The 21,696-nt window shown below is 42.1% G+C and overlaps 1 protein-coding gene across 2 annotated transcripts; it reads right to left on the bottom strand.

The window, feature by feature from the left end:
- Positions 1–1,676: 1,676 nt before the first annotated feature.
- AFG3L2 (AFG3 like matrix AAA peptidase subunit 2) lies at positions 1,677–21,592 on the bottom strand. Of its 2 annotated transcripts, none has more exons than XM_083623644.1 (17): positions 21,275–21,592; positions 19,603–19,702; positions 18,157–18,225; positions 16,808–16,944; positions 16,080–16,232; positions 14,830–14,904; positions 13,852–13,976; positions 11,933–12,206; positions 10,024–10,161; positions 8,648–8,801; positions 7,232–7,339; positions 6,947–7,072; positions 6,495–6,605; positions 6,076–6,191; positions 4,552–4,752; positions 3,593–3,787; positions 1,677–2,601 (listed from the first exon to the last, which is right to left on the bottom strand). In XM_083623644.1, exons 1-17 carry the CDS (start codon positions 21,398–21,400, stop codon positions 2,359–2,361), a joined length of 2,451 nt encoding a protein of 816 aa, XP_083479770.1. In that variant the 5' UTR covers positions 21,401–21,592; the 3' UTR covers positions 1,677–2,358. The 2 variants fall into 2 exon arrangements, with proteins under 2 accessions (XP_083479770.1, XP_083479771.1); XM_083623645.1 differs by lacking the exon at positions 21,275–21,592 and adding an exon at positions 21,072–21,225.
- Between the last annotated feature and the right edge of the window lie 104 nt (positions 21,593–21,696).

The following is a 21,696-nucleotide window of genomic DNA, read 5'->3' as shown; positions in this document are numbered from 1 at the left end:
AAGTATGCCTTGCAACATTCAAATTTACTCACAGAATCATGTTATTTCATGTCTGGATATTTCCTTCTCTTCAACATTCTCAAGCCTCATCCACTTCCCTCAACTACAGCAGTTGAGCAAACAAGTGTATGAACAGACCTCCCATTTGTTGAGCTTGTTCTCCAATTTAAAAATGTTTAAAACTTGGAAGTATAGTATGAACCTTAAAAATCCCACCTGCAGTGTCAGGAATTTCATAGCAAAATCCTATGCATGTCAACTCAAAAGCCCAACTGAGGTCAATAGAGACTTATTCCAGGCAGGAGTGCCTAGAGATGTAGGGTTCAGAACTTGCAGTAATACAGAGAAGCGTATGAAAAGTAAATTGAATAGCTGGTTAGAATGCTCAGGTACAGCTGAGGGTTATTACATACACGTTTGCTGCTGCTCTTCAGAGAGCTACTTCTGGGTTTTAGAAAATATAAGAACTGGAAAACACAGTGGTGGCCTGTCACTGAGGGCAAATAGGACACTCCCTCATAAATATGCCTGCCTTCAGCCAGCTCTTACCTGCCTGCCTTCTTACTTAGCAATCAGTCAGGTGGCTCCTGCCTTTTACTGGTTCTGGGTCCAGCTAAAGTGGTCTCTCTGCCTTCTACCCTACCAATGGGCACCAACCAGCATTGGGAAAACACTAAAGATAGATAGATAAATAAATAAATAAACAATTTATTATTTATACCCCACCCATCTGGCTGGGTTTTCCCAGCCACTCTGGGTGGCTCCCAAAAGAATATTAAAAGCATGATAAAACATCAAACATTTAAAACTTCCCTAAACAGATGTCTACTAAAAGTCAGATAATTATTTCCTTGACATCTGATGGGAGGGTGTTCCACAGGGCAGGCGCCACTACTGAGAAGGCCCTCGGTTCCCTGTAAGCTCACTTCTCACAGTGAGGGAACCACCAGAAGGCCCTCGGCACTGGACCTCAGTGTCTGGGCTGAATGATGGGGGTGGAGACGCTCCTTCAGGTACACAGGGCTGAGGTCATTTAGGGCTTTAAAGGTCAGCACCAACACTTTGAATTGTGCTCGGAAATGTACTGGGAGCCAATGTAGGTCTTTAAGGACTGGTGTTATATAGTCTCAGTGGCCACTCCCAGTCACCACTAAAGATAATCTGCCTAGTTTCCCCTCTGAGGTAGATCAAATTATTTCCCAAAACTTAACTGGCACCTGTCTTTCAAGAACACAGTAATGGCTTACAAATAGGAGTGCTAGTAATATGTGCTAATAATCTTCAACTTCTGCCCTCTGTTAATACAAGCCTCCATGTCCTTCAGGGATACAGACCTTCTCATGAACGGCTTCTGCTCCAATATTCCATTTCAGCTGAGAGCAAGACAACTTGGTGTCACTTTTGCCTGGTTTGTGGTGATGCCAGGTTCATCCTGAATACCAAATTCAATGACTAGTGTGGCAATCACATTCTGAAAAGTTATTTCCTCTAGGCCTTCCACCCAACAATGTCCATAGATGCATCATCTATACATAAATATACAATTTTACCACAGAACGCTTTTATTCATAGCCTCTCATGACTGGAGAATTTCTTCATGAAGTCCAGTGTGCCAATAATGTTTCCAAACTGTATTTACAAAATACAATACAATCATATGTTCAATACTGTACAACTGCCAGTAAAAAAGAAACCTTTATTAAAACAGCAATAATATAATTTAGACTTTACACATTATTCCAGCCTCGGACCCAAAATTCTATTGGAAAAGCTCTTTAGCAGGCTTCAAATTTCACGATGGACACCAGCACAGCTTTGTTTAACAAATGGCAAGGCAGAAATAAATTTATAGAGTTGGGTGATAAGTTGATGTTTCTGCAGAACAGAAGAAGTATTGTCATAAATTACTTTGACTCCTGGTAAGCACCAGCAATGCATTTATTGTGTGCTAACAACTTGCATTTGATGGAGGCTACTTAAAGACAGGCAGATGATTTCCCCCCCGTTATCCATGACAGTACATTAATCTAGGTTCTTTTAAATGTATCTGGTGATGGGCAAGAGTTGCACAACTCGGATATGGATCTAAAAAGTTGAAAGAAGGGGACTCAGTCCAGATCCATAAGCTGCAAGGTCTCCACTTTTTTTTGTGCAGATTTTTAGGAAGCAGGACCTACCAGAATATGAATCCTCCTCTGTCAAATACAACAACAAACCCTTTCCTGGCTCCACCACTGCTGCAGGCTTGCTTCTTTCCAATCGAGGATTCTTGAAGACTAGACTCTGACATGTTCCCTCATTTTCTTTCAGTGTGCAACACATGCACTGTGCCAGTTTATACAACACCATATTTCAACACTAAAAAGGCATGTCTCCTGTAATCTGTCTGGCAATCTGCTCATCTGTCGTCTCCTCTTTCTCCTTCTCACGATCTTTGTTCCAGTCTTTAAGGCCTTCTGGAAGTGATGTGTCTTCATCTAAGCTGCCTGTGCCTTCAACAAACTCTTCGTAAGTAGATTTTTCAGCAAATGGTCTGGGGCCAAGCATTTCAATCATATCACTTTTATCCAAAACCTCCTTTTCTAGGAGCTGTAAGGCAACCTGAAACAATATGCACACATATCACACAATTTGTATAGAAGGTAAAGAATGTAAACTGGCTTTCTTCCACGGCATGCAAAATAATAACCAAGGATTTAACTTTTCACTGTGTATAACAGAATCAAAAGTAGCATATTACCAATAGCTACTTGTAACCTCCTCTACATTGTTTCTAATGCTAGAGTCTAGTCAAACATACTCTAAAAATTAACCATTAAGAAGCTCACTACTGCAAGGTATTCCCATGACGCACCAACAGGATGTGATTATATCAGTGCATCCTGGTTCCAAACTTCCTAAGGAATGCACACATTTTGCTTTCTCTGAGGCAGAGCTGCCCCATTCATTTTAGTGTTAGGGAGAGGACCACGTATACATTCTCATGTCATGAAGGGGGAAATTATTATTTATTAAATTTGTATACCGCCCTAAACCTGCAGGTTCCTATACCCACAATACAAAAAATACAAAATACATAATAAAATGAGAGCAAACACAAACCAATAACCCCCCCTTCCCCTTCCACAACACATTTAAAAGGGCATCGGATGGTTAAAGAGGAACATTTTCTCCTGGCTCTTAAAGGTGTATAACGATGGTGCCAGCTGAACCTCCCTGGGGAGAGCATGCCACAAATGGGAAGCCACTGCAAAAAAGGCCCGTTCTTGTGTTGCCACCCTCTGGACCTCTCGTGAAGGAGGCACACAAAGAAGGGCCTCAGTGGATGATCTCAGGGTCCAGGTAGGTTCATATGGAGAGGAGGTCCTTGAGGAATTGTGGTCCTGAGCCAATACCTCATTATTGCTTAAGCAAGTAATAGGCAGAGCTGCTATTCTTGTGTAAATCTGATAAAGGGCAAATAAGGGCATGATATAACTTGTAGAGTCCTGATACCCCACTAACACATATACTGTGTATAAAACAGCAATGTTTTAGTAGCATATTGATCAAAGAACCTGGTAACCGTTTCTGTAGGCAAATGAATACGCACCTTTTCCACCTCTGCCTTCTTCTCAGTTAGGAGAGACAATGTCCGTTCGTAAGCTGAATTAATAAGCACTCGCACCTCTTCATCTATCAGTCTTGCAGTTGCCTCACTATATGGTTTTTCTAATACCATGTCTCCTTGCCGAGGAAGCTCAAATGAAATTTGCCCAACTTTTTCATTCATTCCAAACTGAACAATCTGAGGATTGAATGACACACATTTTTAAGTGCCTTAGTCAAGAATGCTATGAAAAATATTAAGAGTCTTTATTCTAAATACAATACTTTAGTATTAGCAGTTGCAACTAACCAAACCCTGCACCAGAGACGAGGAATCTGTGGCCCTCCAGATGTTCTTGGACTCCAACTCCCATCAACCTTGACCGCTGGCTATGTTGGCTGTGGCTGAAATGGAGTCAAACACCTGGAGGGTCCCAGGTTCTCCAACCCTGCTCTACATTACTGTCAGGATTTTAACCCTGAAGTAAAAACCAGCTCTTGGCAATCGTATTTATTCCTGTAATAATCCATGAACGATTACTGGGAAAGGTTAATGTTAGTGTTTGAGTATGGTCATTACTAATTACAAAACTGTTAGAAATCTATTGCATCAATAATCTGGCTCTTGAAGTATTCATAAAATATTAGACAACCAATAGTAGCATCCAGGCATCAAAATGCACTACAAATTGTAAAGTATTGTATACTACAAAAATATAAATATTAACATGTACCACCAGCATACAAATTATATTTTTTCCCCAGGAAGAAACAGTGCTAGACTTTAGAGTGGGGGAGCAAGCCTCCATAATAAATCATTAATATATACCAGATATCAGAAGTATCTTTGTGACATGAGTGGTGTATAAAGCATATCAAAACAATACCAAAAAAGTACAAACAATAATCTTTTACAGTAATTTTTAATTCAAAAAATATAGAGTTGTTGAGAGGCATACAAACCTGAGCATATGCACTCTGAGTAACTTTCCTTAGATCATCTTGGGCCCCTGTTGTAATTCTTCCAAAGAAGATTTGTTCTGACACACGCCCGCCCAGAGTCATACACATCCTGTCAAGCAGCTGCTCTTTGGTGTAAAGGTACTGCTCTTTCGGTAAGTACTGAGCATAGCCCAGTCCTTTGCCACGAGGAATGATAGATACCTTGGTGCAAGGGAAGAAAAAAAATGCTTAACTTAAACAATCCAGCTTATTCCAGCTGGAACACATGCAAACAGCTAATGGCAGCCACAAACTTGACTGACCTGGGGAAAAGGGCTTTGTCTAAACAATTCCTGTCACAGCAGATCCCAAAATGCGCCATGAATCAAGCCAAGGTTGATGGCATAGAATTATCACCAATGTGCAAGTATCACAGAAGTGGTTGGGGAGGGTATGAAGCTAGCAGAACTCCTCTGCTAGGAAATTCAATAAATAATATTAATTTTACTTTTTCCAGACAGATAAGTAGGAAGGGCAGAACTGTTTCCCATAGTTCAAAGCAGTGGCAACAACTGGCAATGAAGTGAGTGAAGCTGCCACACTTTCTACTGCTTCCTCAGCAGCTGCTCAGAGAGGAAGTGAGATAGAATATACTTTGTTCCTCCTTTCTGATTGCTATGCTAGTTATGATTAGCGTAGTTGCTGGAAGGAAGCTGAAATGCTAGAATGCACCCTGATCTCTAAGCAGAATTGAGATTCCCTTTATCGAAGGTTGACTCCTGCTAATGCAGCTGCAGGCCTGAGAAAGACACAAAATTCTGCATATACTTTGCTCTTAAGAACTGAGCTGGAATGCAGCCATGTGCAAGCCTTTGTGAGATCCTTGATTGTAGTTGTGTCATGTCCTCTTTCTTCTTGAATACATTTTCCTACCAGTTTTTAAGGAAGATTACTGTGGCTCAGATCCCGTGTGGGTCCTGGTTCATGATTCAGAACACACCCCACCATATCTTCTTTAAGCAGTGGCTAAAATATCCACTTAAAGCTACCAACCCACATTTTTTTCTAATCTGAAAATGATAATCTTTTAACATTTACCAGTTGAAGAAATTCACACAATTCAGACAATCATACCTCAGGTTAATAAGCTTTTTGCTTGCACACGTATCCCAGTTACAGTGCAAGCACTGGTTTTTTAAAACTTCTTCTAATACCTAGAAGCTTGTAATTAACCATAATTTTCTATTTTGTCCAAACTAAGAAGCTGTGGTTACCAGCTTCAGAATAAGCCAGGCTAATATAAACCCAGCATTTAACCAAGTGTTTTAATATCCTGACTTATTCCAAAGCTAGTTACCATAGCTTCCTGGTATGGATGAAATGGGAAACTGAGGTTAAGAGACTTGATTACACATGCTTCAAAGCAAAGAATGAAGGGTCTGTGTGTGAAGGCAAAAGGCTAGTTCATATCTAAACTTACTAAGCCAAATTCTGATTATCCAAATGTGATCGTTGTACAGCAAGCGTCTTGCTAAGTCAACATACCTTCAAAAGTGGATCAGCATGTTCCAAAAACCACCCAGCAACTGCGTGGCCAGCTTCATGATACGCTACTGTCTTTTTCTCCTCTGGTTGCAATACTTGTGTCTTCTTTTCCAAACCTTTGATTTAAAAAACCCAAAACTTTACTACTGAGGTGAAGATTTCCAAATTGGTGATAAGATAGCCCCCTAGAGCCAACAGATTTGGGGTTTCCTCCGTCCCCTCTCCTCAACTTGAGATAGTTAGGCCTCACACTTAACAAACTATTGCATATAGGGGGGAAATATTTACTGTTTGATATAATGGAGCACTAGGTCCATAAAATTATTTTCCCCTCCCCACCATAATCAAGAAAAGAGATGAACAAAAGAACTGACCCACAACACTGCAAGAAATGTAATCACAAAGGGATACCCTCTCACCTCCTATCACTCGTTCAATTGCTTGCTCAAAGTGTTTTTGGTTTATGGCATCTGAAAGATGTCGTGCAGCAATTAAGGCAGCTTCATTGCATACATTAGCTATGTCTGCACCTAAAAGAAAAGAGAGAGGAGACAATAAACAGAGCCGTTTCCAAACACAACATCCATCACTTAACACAATGAGGATAACCAGATATGCAATCAAGCACAATAACTAAAGTTCCCGCAAAGCTGCACATTTTAGGGTGGGGGAGAGTAGTCTTGTTGTTGCTATTATTAAATAATGGGGAATCAGAAACCCTTGCTGATCTATTACGAATCATGCAAATTCTGTAGTAGATATAGAGCTAACCTCATTCCACCTCCAATCTGTCATCACAATTTCTTCATGAAAATGAGAAAATAATACTTCTAGATATGTACCAATTACACAGGAGTAAAAGATCACCTACCTGAAAATCCAGGAGTAAGTGATGCAAGTTTTCGTGCTAAATTATCTCTATTCAAGCTACTATCCAACTTCAGGGGCCTAAGATGAACTTTGAAAATAGATGCTCTTCCCTTTATATCTGGCGGCCCTTGAAGAGTTTAAAGAAAAAGCAATTAACTTTACAATTGCAAACATTTCTGCTTTCTAATAGTCCCACTGACCAGCTTTAGCTAACATCTCCTCTCTGTTCTCATAGTTTTGAGTTGACATCTTTATGAGGTCAAAGTTGTCTACCAAGATAACTTACCAATGAAGATCTGTCTATCAAAACGTCCTGGCCTCATAAGTGCAGGGTCCAGGATATCTGGCCTGTTGGTGCCTGCCAAAATAACTACGTTTGTTGTGGTATTAAAACCTGTGAAGAAAATAAAAACCAAAATATTAAATATTCAGTAGCCAAAATGGTTTTTCCAAAAGGCTATTGTGAATCTTAAGCACGCTATTTTGTAAATTCTGAAGTGAGTATTGGCGATTCTGCCTTCCGTCAAGGACTTAACGACTGAGCAGGTGAAGAGAATTACACCATATTAAAGAATGAGGAAAAGATGCAAAACTATTTCATACTATGTAATATGAGTGCTTACAATTCACAGGACAAGGTACTTTCAAAATTCTGAACCACTGCTACTACAGCCTACAACTTCTTCTTCTTTGGCGATCTCTTGTAGCCAAGTAAGATTGTTTTCCATAAACATGGTTTTAACAATGAGTCCGTAAGTGACTGTGGAGGCCAATTCTGGATCCACACGTCCTTCCACAGTGGGGACACTGGTTTCCGGGTGGCCTTATATGGCAGGCAATAGCTTATGAAATGGGAAACAAGTCAAAGAGCAGTATCCAACTAAGCTATACTCAGAGTAGAACAAGTGAAATCAATCGGCTTAAGTTAGTCATGATATCACCCACAGAGATTATGGGTTATGTCCCCCAACCATCTTGAGCAGATTTGAGTGTGCCAAGGGAGCTGTAGTGGGGAGACGTCCCATTGTGCAAACAGAAGTCTGTTTCACTTGCACACTGGCAGAGTTGGATACAAACCTTAATGTACAATCCCATACAATTAGCAATAAGGTTACAAAAGAAAAAGAACAGAAAGATGCTTTCTGCTATGTTCATTCAGTATCATGAAAAAACAACAACCCACTCTTCCTAAAAGAGATTATAAAGTCTAGGTTATATCCAATGTCAGTCATACTGGGAATAGGCCGCTGAAATTGATCAAAAAAGTTAACTTCATTTATTTCAATGGGCATAATCAGGTTGTGATTATGTAGATATTATTCTACCTTTTTCTGGTTATTAACAAATACACATCATTTTCATCTTCAAATATGCTGTTACTAATAAAGCCATCCAACCCCTGAAGGGGTGATTGGTTTGTTTTTGTTTTATTACTTGGTATGTACAACTTTATTACTTGGTATGTGGAGGGCACCAGGCTGGCGACGCTGGCTCTAACCAGCACCTGCCTACATTCCCTACTGCTTTTTAACAGCCAGTTGATTTTTGACATAGGTTTTCATAACAACGTTTGGTTGTGTCCCCATGCAGCTTGTTTCATACCAGTAGGAGCTGTTTCCAGGTAATTTGTTTAAGAATGAAGTGTTACTCTATATGTAAGTGGCAGTAGGAATAATAAAAATTCAACAAAAGAAATAGTTACCATCCATTTCTACTAGCAGCTGATTCAATGTGTTTTCTTGTTCACTTTGCCCTCCAAAGTTACCCCGTCCTCTCTTCCTTCCCACTGCATCTATTTCGTCAATGAAGAGAATGCAAGGGGCATTTTTACGAGCCAGAACAAATAAATCACGAACCTTTGCAAGAGAAAGAAGGTACTTTCAAAATCATGTATTGCCACACAGCTAGTTGTCCATCAACACTACAGAATACACCACAGAGTTAGCATTCATGTCATTGAAATAGGTATACAACATTAGACTCATTTGTCCGTCTATCAGGAAATTATATTGCAGCTAACATGTTAGGTTATGAAATAAATTGAATGCTTTTACAGTCGTACCTTTGTTTTCGAACAGCTTAGTTCTCGAACGTTTTGGCTTCTGAACACCGCAAACCCAGAAGTGACTGTTCCGGTTTGTGAACTATTTTAGGAAGCCAAATGTCCAACGGGGCTTCCGATTGGCTGCAGGAGCTTCCTGCAGCCAATTAGAAGCCACACTTTGGTTTATGAACGTTTTAGAATTTGAACAGACTTCTGGAACAGATTCTGCTCGACTTGCAAGGTATGACTGTAATTTGAAAGCTGTAGAAATCAAACTCTGGAAAAGTGTTTGGAACCATGGGTGGTATTCAACTACTACATCCTGTCAGCGCAAGGATTTCTACTTGTGCAAAGGGACTGCCCCCCCTCACTGTGTGTGCCCTCCCCAAATCTGCTCCAGAAGATTGGGAAAACCCTTAGAACAAATTTGGAGGTGCATAGGGGGAGGACATTCTGTTGCACAAGCAGAAATCCCTGCGCTGACAGAATGAGACTTAGTGAACAAAGAATTCTGCCCAATGTTTTTATTTCTACATAAGTACTTGAAACAAATGCTTTATGCTGGAAGAGCCAGCAGTGTCCAAAATACAAGAGCTAGACTTGGATGAAGGAGACCTTGGTTAAAATTGCATCTTTCCCTCAGAGCCGGGACTTCTTAAAATAGCATAAATTTCCTACACAACGTAGAGAAGTGTGGAGAACCTTTGTGTACACGGATGATAAATCTAGCCTTCCTGCAACAGCCATCAAGTTTAGAATACCATTCGCTTGTCCTTATCAACTGTTAGGAAAAAGAAGACGACAGTGGCAAAATGCAGTCAGAGGGCTACAGCTCTGAAGCAATAAGATTTCCTAGAAACTGAGTGAGATATCAGAGTTATTAATTAAAATAGCTTGCAGCCAGCTATTTAAGATGAACAGCTATCTTGATCATTACTGAAATTTAGTGAATTATCAAGCTTTTGGCCTACCAACCTTGACTGCGTCCTTTTAACAACCGACACTGCAATAATAGAGCAAGGCCAAAGACTTACTCTAGCAGGACCCACGCCGACAAACATCTCTAAGAACTCAGACCCATTGACTGTAATGAAAGGGACGTTGGCCTCTCCGGCTGTTGCTTTTGCTAGAAGAGTTTTCCCTGTACCTGGAGGTCCTGTCAGAATAGCTCCCTGCAAGGTGTGAGAAAGGGTAAATATTACTAAGAAATAAAAGCAGTGCAAATATTCACCTTAAATTTTCTTCAATATGAGTCAATATACCGTATTTTTCGCTCTATAGGACGCACCTTGTTTTAGAGGGGGAAGAACAAGAAAAAAAAATTCTCCCCCTCTCTGCCCAGCGCCCCTTCAGCGAAGCGGCAGGAGGCACTGCGCAGAGAGGGGGAGAATCCCCCCCCTTGTTTCCCCCCTCTAAAACAAGGTGCCGTTCAAGGTGCGTTCAGTAGCTTCAGGCGGCTACCTTGGAAGCCTGGAGAGCGAGAGGGGTCAGTGCGCACTGACCCCTCTTGCTCTCCAGGCTTCAGGTTCCTTTCGACCTGCTTTTTGGGGCTGGGGGGAGGAAGCCCACCGCCAGCCCCAAAGAGCAGGTTGGAGAGCAGCGGAAAGGCGCGCAGCGGAAAGGCTGCTGCCATAGCCGCGTGTCACCTCTCCAGCCAGGAGAGGGTCGTGGGGCTATGGCAATACCCCCACCTCCCGTAAAAGCCCACAGGAGCCGCACACCCTTTAAGGAGCACGCGGCTCCTGTGGGCTTTTCTACGAGGAGGGAGAAGGGACTGACTGGCCGCGTCAGTCCCTTGTCCCTCCTGATGAAAAGCCTGCAAGAGCCGCGCGGAGCTTGTGTGCGGCTTTTTGGGGCTTTTCCTGCCTGCCTCCCCCCTGCATTCACTCCATAGGACGCACACACATTTCCCCTTCATTTTTGGAGGGGAAAAGTGTGTCCTATAGAGTGAAAAATGCGGTATTTAGAACTCTGTTTCAGGGAAGTATAACACGTGTCCTAGTTCCACAAATAACTCAAAATTTTCTCTTTTTCCTGAAATGTTCTAGTCCTTGAAAAGGTAATTTGAATTTCACATAACTGTACAGTGGTACCTCGGGTTACATACGCTTCAGGTTACAGACTCCGCTAACCCAGAAATAGTACCTCGGGTTAAGAACTTTGTTCAGGATGAGAACAGAAATTGTGCTCCAGCGGTGCAGCGGCAGCAGGAGGTCCCATTAGCTAAAGTGGTGCTTCAGGTTAAGAACAGTTTCAGGTTAAGAACGGACCTCCGGAACGAATTAAGTACTTAACCCGAGGTACCACTGTATTTTGAATGGGAGTGCAAGCCGCAATATAGCTAAAGTAACCAATATTTGATCATGATCACACAAGATGGTCAATTTAATAAGTCTTCACAAGATTTACCCACTATTTATTAAGATCCATGAGGAAATGATACTCTAACCTAATTTTTGGCCCTATGCTAATTCAGATTTTAAAAAATCAAGTTGGACAAATAGTATTTGCTTGCAGGTAAATTTGAGTAAGAAAGAACAGTGTCCTCATTTTACTGAAAGGGAAGCACAGAAAACAAAAGAATTTCATAATGTCACTAAATGAAGATTCAGAGGCTATGTGAAATGAGTTCTTATGATTCCACAAACTCTTGTGATCATATTTTTTAAATTCTGATGTTAGGTCAGAATATAGGAATAATGCAAATTGTCACTAAATTCAAAAAAATTAATCCCCAGCTAAAAGAGCTCAATAAAGTAATGAAGTTGGCACAATAACATCAGTATCTGAAGAAGTGTGCAAGCACACGAAAGCTCATACCAAGAACTAACTTAGTTGGTCTTTAAGGTGCTACTGGAAGGAAAAAAAAATTTTTTTTGTTTTGACTATGGCAGACCAACACGGCTACCTATCTGTAACATTTTTATTCTTGTAACTCTTTACCTTTGGGATCTTTGCTCCAAGATTCTCGTACTGTTTTGGGTTTTTCAGAAAGTTGACGAACTCCATTATTTCTAATTTAGCCTCCTCACAGCCAGCTACATCTTTGAACTTCACATCTATTTCATCCTTCAAGACTTTGGCTGTTGTTTCACCCACACTGAAGAGTCCTCCCATTCCCCGTCCTGTTCGGCCCATTCCAGAAGGTCCTCTTCTTAATGTGTAGAGCAGAAAGCCAACTATAAGGACCGTTGGCAACATACTCAGAAGAAAGGAACTAAAAATAAAAGTTGGGAGATATTAATTCATTGTTTCATAACAAAATATGGGGTGGGGAGGAGACACATAAGAGCAATTTCATTTGTACATTATGAACAACTTTACTCAATAAGGTGCAATTTCAGTTAAAATATGCTGGGCTACAACAAATCATGCACAGTTCATAGCACCTTTCTGATTCATAATACAAATGTGCGCTAAAGCTAATGAATTCCTAGATCAGGCTAACTTTATCTCTTGCTCTTTCTTACATTCCCCGTTAGTTGGCATCCATCTATCTCAGGAGAAAATGGAGGAGTGCACTTTTGGAGATGAAGTCAAACCTTTGGGAGAGTTGCAGCACCTGCTGTGGTTGTAGAAACTGATACGGGAGAGACATGTTTTGCTGCAGCTGGGGCAGATGAAGGCGTCCGATTGTGCCGCTGCAGATGCACCATGGCGTTTCTTCTCTCTGCCTTCCTCCCAACTGTCGCTCCTCCTCTAGTCAATGCTGTGGAGGCATAGCCTGATTGCCTGTCTCCAGGCACTGTGATCATCTGCAAGGGATTCCCACATGGCGGGGTTGATGTTGCCAGCCTTCGTCCCGTTTGCAGACATATATGTAATACAGAGATGGTCTGCAAATGGGCCTGATGTCAGCTCCCCATAGAGAACATCCTTGGGGATTCTGCCATCTTCCATTCTGTGGACAGGACCAAGACTACGTAGAAGTCGCAGAGACAGGAGTCTGAACTTTGTGGGAACGTGGGCAGGAACTTTGTGGGAACTCTGTCCTGCCATGTGATACCCCAAATCCTCCTGACACAGTATATGTGGAAGGCATTGAAGTGTCGTTCCTGGCACGTCTAAGTTGCCCACGTCTCACTACCATGAAGCAGAATCCTCAATACGCAAGCCTGGTAGACCTTCATCTTAGTATTAGCATCACATCCTCCCATACCCTTTGGAGTGAAAAGCCATTGTTGGAGCTGCTTTGCCAATTCACTTGTCCAGCTCAGCGTCGATGGAGAGATTGCTGGTTATGGTGGAACCCAGGTAGACTTGCCTACCACCCCAAGCGTGTGGTCACCAATGCTGATGCATGGAATGCTGATAATGGCTCAGGATGCTCATCCCTGGCAGGCTGATGGTAAGGCCAAACCCCTTGCAGGCTTGGGCAAAACGGTTGACGAGTCTCTGTAGAGCTTCCTCTGAGTGCTCTGTAAATGCTGTGTCATCTGCAAACAACATCTCTCAGGTAAGACCCGTTGCGCTTATGTTTAGGTGCAGAGACGTGCCAGGCTGAACAGACTCCTGTCTCAACAAGGTAGGATGTCCACCTAAGCTTTACAAGATGATAGTGTCCTTCCACGAGAACATGCATGGCACCGTCCAGTATGACAGCTCATCCTCGGACTCCTTCCCTATAAAGAGCAGTGTGAAAGTGGGCTGTGTTCTCGCCCCAACTCTCTTTGACATTCCCATAGCCTACTGCAAATGAGAGAAAACCCTTCTTCTTCCCCCATGCATATGCCAACTAATTTGAGAGTGGTGGATGATAGGGGTTACCGACAAGTGCAACCAGAGACTAGCTTGTCAGCAAGCCAATTCTAAAAGTTAATATCATATATTCCATTACAATTCCAATCATTTAAAACACTTACCCATCACTCTCTGCTGCATACACTACAGGTATCCGGCTCTCCCCTTCTATCCCCATCTCAAGCTGTGCAGTTTCCAAGTTCCGCTCAAATGTGTCCACACTTCCAATATTAAACCAAACATATTGCTGTAAAAACAAATATAATAATTCATGGTGTCTCAGTTTTAGCATTTTAAATTAACATGAGAGAGACAAGATTATAAAGCTTATTTAATATAAAGAAGCAGCTTAATTGAATATCCAAAAAGTTACAATACATACGTATCAACTAGAGGCAGAAATTTAATATGCTGGTTTTAGTTGCATCGTTTCTATTTGCTGAAGAAAACACCTCCACTGAATGTGCATTTCTGAATGCTAGACTGGCAAAATATTTACAGTGGTACCTCGGGTTACATACGCTTCAGGTTACATACGCTTCAGGTTACAGACTCCGCTAACCCAGAAATAGTGCTTCAGGTTAAGAACTTTGCTTCAGGATGAGAACAGAAATTGTGCTCCGGTGGCGCAGCGGCAGTGGGAGGCCCCATTAGCTAAAGTGGTGCTTCAGGTTAAGAACAGTTTCAGGTTAAGAACGGACCTCCGGAACGAATTAAGTACTTAACCTGAGGTACCACTGTATAGGACTTCTGCCATGTCTCCCATTGATGGCAATTTCTATTATAGTGTTATACAACACTATATAACAGGTGAAATCCCTAATAGGTATGGTGCAGAGAAACCACACTTGCACATCATGTTCTGCATCTTTAAGCAAAAAGCATGTGGAGATTCCGACAGTATGTAAGGTGCACTAGACATCAGATTCTGCACATGTTCAATACATTTTGTCATTTACCTGCAAGGGCACAGAGCACAGCCCTGATACATCAAAATAACAAACTGTCAGATCCATATTTAATACGTTATACAGAAATGTTTACAAACATAAATGATTCAACCCCTTAATGCATTTGGTGAATTGAAAAAATTGATTTACCCCATCAATTGGCGACTTCCCTGGGGTAAAAACCACTCTAACAAAGCGCTTGTTCACCACTTCTAGCTTGTCCACCTGTGAAAGCACAAAATACATTTCAGACAGTAACTTTTTCCTCCTGGGAGAAGCCAAAGATTGAACCTCAGACCTTCTGCATGTAAAGCATAGTCTCTCCCCCTGAGCTAGAGACCTTCCCTTTTGCTGTATGAACACAACCCTGTGAGATATTATTGTACTGAAACTGCTGAGGGCTGTTTCAAAATAAAAAACATCCAAAATCTGCTTTAAAATGTCTGGCCCAATACATTTTAAGTTCAAAATCTTTCTTCCAAAAGCAGAGGTCCCCAAATATAAAACTGATTCCTTGGCAAGGTACCATTTCTTTTACCCTACCATGAAGCACAGAACGTTGCAGGAAGAGCCTTGCCTTCACTTGCACTTAGGGATTGAGTAAAGAAACTATGTGGATTCTGCTGTTCCTTTCCACTTTGCCAAAGCACCCTGCAAGTAGGCTAAAACATTGCTTCTCCTCTGATCCTTTTAGCAAGCATGCAGGGACACAGGGTAAGGTGGAGTGCTGTTTCATATTGCTGCCCAAGGCTTGGATAATAACACAACAGGAAATAAGAATGTGTCAGTGGGGTCTTGACTCAGCTTGTGCCAAACACAAAGGAAACAGAAGATCAGCCTGCTGTTGCTTTTCTTATCCAAACTATAGTGTGAGTAAGAGCTCTGCCCTCTCTTGCCTCAGTGAGCAAGCAAGTCCTGAGAAATCAGGTTCTCAAAGTAAATAACCTGTCCACTCTTGAAGAAAATGCAAACTTACGGTCTCTCTTTTAGCCGATTACACTAAATTTATTCTTGAACTCTCTTCAAGAGTTTTTTTAGCTGCTTGGTGTGTTTTTTTAGCTTGCTATTTTTATATTTTAAATTACTTTCCTTGAGTTTTTTGAAGCAAAGGCAGGAAAAGTTTCAAATAAATAATATGTCCTTAAAAAGAGCCATGGAACTCAAAATGTCTTAGGCCATTTTCTAACAATATGGCTAACCTCTACTTTTTGCCAATTGCTTTTGTTTCTGGAATAAAAGTTCTGACCACATGCGGTAATTTTCTTCTTCTTTTTTTAATACAAATTCCAGCTTTCCAGCTTCAATTAAATTATAGCCCACCCTGGTTTACATTCAGTCACAATGGATAACTTATTCTGTGAAATGTACATTTCAGCTGAAGGTGCCTCAGTGCTACTTACCACTCCTTTGGAAAGGTAGTTGTTGGCAAAGTCCTTCCATGTGATTTCTCTCCCAGCATTCCTGAAGAAAACATAGTATGTAGCAAAAGCCCAGAAAATTGCAGTGCCCATGAAATAAAAACGAAACTCTTTGTCATCCCAGGGAAAGTCACCCTAAAGGAGAAAAGAGAGAGAAGGAATACTGGATTGAGATTGACTTTTGTATGTGAAAAGGGTGGGTTTCGTGATCTGCTGTCACAAAAGCAGCCCTATGTAAGCACCAATTTGTAAAAGAATTTTTTTACAGAATAAAAAAATATTGTGCATTAGCCTACAAAGAAGATTTATTCATAAAAACATGAAAAAGTGTCTGGAATTACAGTCATGCCTTCATTCCCACCTACAAACCCTTTTCTATTAACTTGGTGGAGAGGCAGATTCACATATGAAATGTGCTGAGCTTTTCTGAGGTGAATGGGAATGCTTGCTTTGCAAAAGCTCACAAAATCTACTGCACTGCATACTGGGCCTTGAGTCAGGGCCACTATAAATCTTAGATTCATATAATCTTTCAAAGAAATTTAAGAAACACGTAAGTAACTGAGTTTAAAAAACCATGTAAGTCAACAGCATCCCCATGGTGAAAATAATCTGAATAACATTTAGAGAAGTAATAATATTTTACAGAACTGCAAAACAGAATAAAGCAGGTTGATAAAAGCAGTGTCACAAAAAATATGAATTGGGACCTTTTGCATTCTGGACCACCAGTTAGTATCTTCTTTCTTGCCACCTTTTTTCCCTCCTCCTCCACTGCTTCCTCCTCCTCCTCCTCCTCCTCCACTGTTGGTTCTGGAAGGACGTTGGGAGTTGGCTTGCTTTACATCTACAAACAGAGTTGACACGCATGTTTCTACAAAAACTAGAAAGCAAGCAAGCAAGCCTATCTCCCTGTAGTTCTTTGTTTTGTTACTTCTGTAATCTTTACACAACACTGATTCTTACAAGATTACCAGCTAGATTAGATGTTACAACACACACACACGGCTGTCTACAAAAATAGCGTTCACTCATCTAATCCCAACCCTTACTCCGTACCATGGAACAGATCTTACTTTATGCTGCGACAGCAAAATGTTCTGTGCCTCCCCACCCTGTATCACTGACTGCTGATGGCATGGTGCAGGGAACACAGAACATCATGATGTCACAGCATAGCAAAGCTCTACCAGAAAGCATCAGGGGGTTGGGTGGGCCTAAACGTGTGGCAGCTGTTTACAAGAGAAGTCACATATTTAATGTGCAATTTGTTTTTAACACTCAGAATCTGGACTAAGTTACAGAGATGTTACAAAGACTACTTATATCGTGTAAATGAAGTCCTCTGAGGATTCAGTAAAGGCAGTATATAAAGATTATTATGATGCATCACGCCAGGACATGTGTTTAGGTGGGGAACAGTAATGATTATGTAAGAACTCACAACACAGTGAGATGAAAACCTGGTGTAAACTGGTTATTGTTGGGGTGTCTCAAACAATGTATCATGGTACATCCAGATAATGCTTTTTGATTAGATAGAATCCAGTTTTTAGTGGAACGATAGTGCAAGCTCAGTTTTCCCAATTCATTTCCAGCTTCCTGCTCCCTTCTTTATTATGTTTAAATACAGTACCCGTGTCACTGTAGCTTTGGCCCTCTTTCTTAACTGATACAAAGTACTCAATTCTTTAACAAACATCAAAAGGCACACAAACCAGGGATATAAACAGGCCCAGTTAACATAGATCGTTAATCAAAATGCTCAAGGAAAAAATAACAACACCACAAACATCTAACAGAGAATTCAGAAACTAAATATGGTGATGCTGGAGCAGAAACATATCAATTCTACAATGTGAAGACCTGGCACATAAAATGTGACAACAGAAGTCACAAGACAGAAGTAAACTGTAGGAAACAGTGACCACTTTCATGGCCATTGTCAAAACTAGGACACAGCAACATGGGGCTTGTATATAAGAGCAGTCAAAATTAATAATAACCAAAGTGACATTTATTCTACATATGAGCCTCAAGTGAAAAAGCAGACTGGTACCTTTAGCTTCTCCTTCTGAGCCCTTTGTTTCATTAGGTTTCTTTTCATCAGGGAAATATTTTTCAAAACCTAGTAAGGAAAAAAGCAGCAAAAAAAATTGAGTATATTATATTATGCTTGAGGCAGTGAAGTCTCACCAAAAATAGCCTCACCGTGTGTTTCAGGGTACAGGAAAAGAGGTGGATATGTGAGTTTCACATATCTGATAAAGCTAAACAGGAGGGTGGGTGGGTAGGAAAAGGAGGAGATAAAAGCATGTGTGTCATTTAAAAATATTTCTGATAAAGAATAGTAACTGCCCAAGTGCCTATCAAAAGTGCCTACCCTCTAGTTTCTAGAAGAACTACACTGCTGAAACAAGAAAAAGGTAGGAAGGTGGAAAACTGGAAGCAGACTTTTTTTGTGGAGAGAAAGGAGGACTATTCTGAGAGCTCAGTCAGCCCTTGGACTGAAACAGGTGAGTCACACGACATATGTAGCTTGAGATAGGGACAAAGAAAGAATAATATTCCTGTCCAGCTTCAGGCCTGGGTTTAACTTGAAAAACACCTTGACTGGCCTTGGACTGGGGATGAATAGTGAGCACAATCCTACTGGCTGTCCTGGATCTCTTAGTGGCTTTCAACACCATCAATCAACACTATCCTTCTGAGCTACTTGACTGGGTTGGACTTGGAAGGCACAGTGTTCTGCTGGCTCTGGTGCCTCCTGGATAGTTGATTCCAGATGGTTGTGATGAGGGGACCTTCTGTTTTACCCCTTGAGTTTTGGCTTTGTTTTGTGTTCTGTCTCCCATGCTTTTCAACATCTGCATGAAACTGCTAGGAGAAGTCATTCAAAGGTTTCAGCTGCCATATGCAGATGACTTCAGCTCTACCCCTTGTTTCAACCTACTCATCTCAGGGAGGCTGTAGGACTCCTGAACTAAATGGGTTGTAATTAGGTTACTTGAAAGGCTGTCTACGTATGTATCAACCTGTCAGGAACCCATGCTCATGTAACCACCAGTGTGATCATTTAGGTTGGTGGGCATGAAGGAAAGGCCCTTCTCAGTGATGGTCCAACATTGTGCAACAATACAAGAGAGGAGTTTTGTGGGAGATTGCTCTCTGACATGCTGGAAAGACGGCAGGACAGCTGTGCTTAACTTCTAAAGAGTAAAGTGCTGGGGCTCAGGCCACATTTTTCATTCTGATTGAGGAAGCAATGCAATTAAGGTGTAATTGTTCTGTAGCAAGGCAATAGGTCTCTGCACATTCTCAGAGCTATGCTGCTTCAAACATTCTAGTGCAGCTCTGGTATTGGAAAAAAACACCATGTTTATTTCTATGCCGCTTCCCATAAAATTGTGACTAAGCAGCTTTAAACACATAAGATGAATAAGCGTAGTAGTCAATAATATAATAATAAACTACACAATATTATTATTTTACAGCAAAAAATTACCTTTTGGAGGTTGGGAGAAGAGCTTCCTGTAAACAGCAATTACACTTGCAAGGACATTGCTTCTGTTTGTAGGAACTTGTGTGGCCACATGGTCATGAAGCTGAAAAAATGAGAATTGTCACTAAAAAACCAAGACAGTTCCTCAGCATCTTTTCAGCACAATCCCATGCATGCTTAATTGCAAATAAATCCCAGAGATTTCAATGGGGCTTACTTTCTAGTAAGCATGCACACAATTGCTGCCTTAGATTGCAATCCAAACCCTAGCTGGAGAGCAGTGGGACCACCAAGGCATCCACAGCCCAGTTGCTCATGCTAGCCCAGACAGGGGAGATGGCAAGCAAACAGCTGCCCAAGCCTGAAGCTGTGCCAGCAATCAGGCCCATAATGGGACTAATACCGTTATGTGACTGCTGCAGGACCAGCTTGGGATCCACTGGATCCCAGACTGACTCAGCCCTTCCCTGCCCCCAGAACACACTGTTTCAGGGCTATCTGTCTGCATGTTTGTGCCAGTGGATACAAACCGACATGGGTACAGGGCTGGCAGGGCTGGACACAGCACCATCTCTGCCCAATATAAACACCTTTCTAGAAAAGGGTGTTTGAATTGCAGCCTTAGACTGCAGTTGTATACATTCATACATGCGAGTAGGTTCCACTTGAAGGCCTGTTTTTGCAATATGAAATAATGGTTATTCATTTAAAAGCAGCCACTCTCCTAGTTTCACAAATATCCTGGCACATTTTTTTACATCATCGGAGGTTCTCCTGCACCACCCCTGATGTAAAATATATCCTTTGGTTTCATTTCTCAATGGGTACGCTGGATAGGTACACCTGGAATGTTGCCTGGGGATGAAATATCACAAATATCAAAGAAAGTGAAAGCTCCCTCCACAGTGTGAGTAAAAGCAGTTTACTCTATCATTCCTCCTCTTACTTTTCCAAATGAGACGCTGAAGCAAGTTTACAAAGAACAGATAAAAGCAACTGTCAACTCATCTGAGCTAGAAACCAGCTCACACATTACTTCTGTTATGAATTTAGCAGGTGACGTTAAATAAACCACTGTCTCTCAAACTCACACTTTCCCCTCAACCCAATATACAACAGGGGGATAATAATGATATACTTTACAGGGTTGCTGAAAGATAATAAAAATAATTATAAAATTACAAGAGAGTGTACAGGAAGTTCTTTGAACACTCAAAAGCACTATACAAATCCTTTTGCATACGAGAAGCGCAGTTCAGTGGTAGAACCCGTTTTCATCTGCAAAAAGTTCCAGATTCACTCTCTGACATCTCCAGGCAAGACCGGTCAAGATTTGCTTTTTAATTTTTTCCCACTCAAAACCGTCAAGAACCTTTGACAGTCAGTCAGCGAAGCCCATTGTGATCTTGTTGGACCAAGGGACTGTGACTAGCAAAGGTGGCAGCAAAGGTGAGATGCTAAGCATTTCTCACCGTCACCATTACGGTGCTGAAACAGCCACGACACAAGCCGGTTCTCTTCTTTAACCTTCGGGGAGATAAGAAACGTCAGTTGCCAAGTGACACCACGGGGACGGGACTCCCTCGTGGTTGCGGCGGCGGCCCCGGTCCACCTCCCGGGAGGCGCACCCCGTTCCTCTTGCGCCCTGCCCTTGCCTGACACGCACGTGACTCACCAATCTCAGGTAGCGCGAAGGCGCGGCGGGGCCTCGGCCCCAAAGCAGCCGCTGGGCGGCCCCGGGAATCCCGCCGGGGGAACGCCGGCAGCAGCCCCGCGACAGCCACAGGCAGCGGTGAGCCATAGTCGCCGAAACAGGCCAGCGGCCCCAAAGCACCGCTCTCTTCACTCACTCAGTTACACAAACAGGCGAGCGGGTGGTTGGGGGACCTTGGCCACGCCCCCGGCGCCGCGCGTGACGCCATCACGGCGCCCCATGACCCCTCCCGCGCGTGCGCGCAGCCTTCGCCATGCTCCGCCTTTTTTCGTAAGCCCCGCCTCTTTTGGAGGCGTTGCGCGTGTTGCTCTCCGCCAGCCTGCTGCAACAACGAGACGACCCTATTGCAGACTTGCATGCTAGCTGAAAGACGACCCCTGCTT

The sequence above is a fragment of the Podarcis filfolensis genome (assembly GCF_964270895.1).
Source record: "Podarcis filfolensis genome assembly, chromosome: 7".
In the NCBI taxonomy this organism is placed as follows: domain Eukaryota; kingdom Metazoa; phylum Chordata; class Lepidosauria; order Squamata; family Lacertidae; genus Podarcis; species Podarcis filfolensis.
The sequence above is the reverse complement of the archived record's forward strand: the minus strand, read 5'-3'. Positions and strand labels throughout refer to the sequence as shown.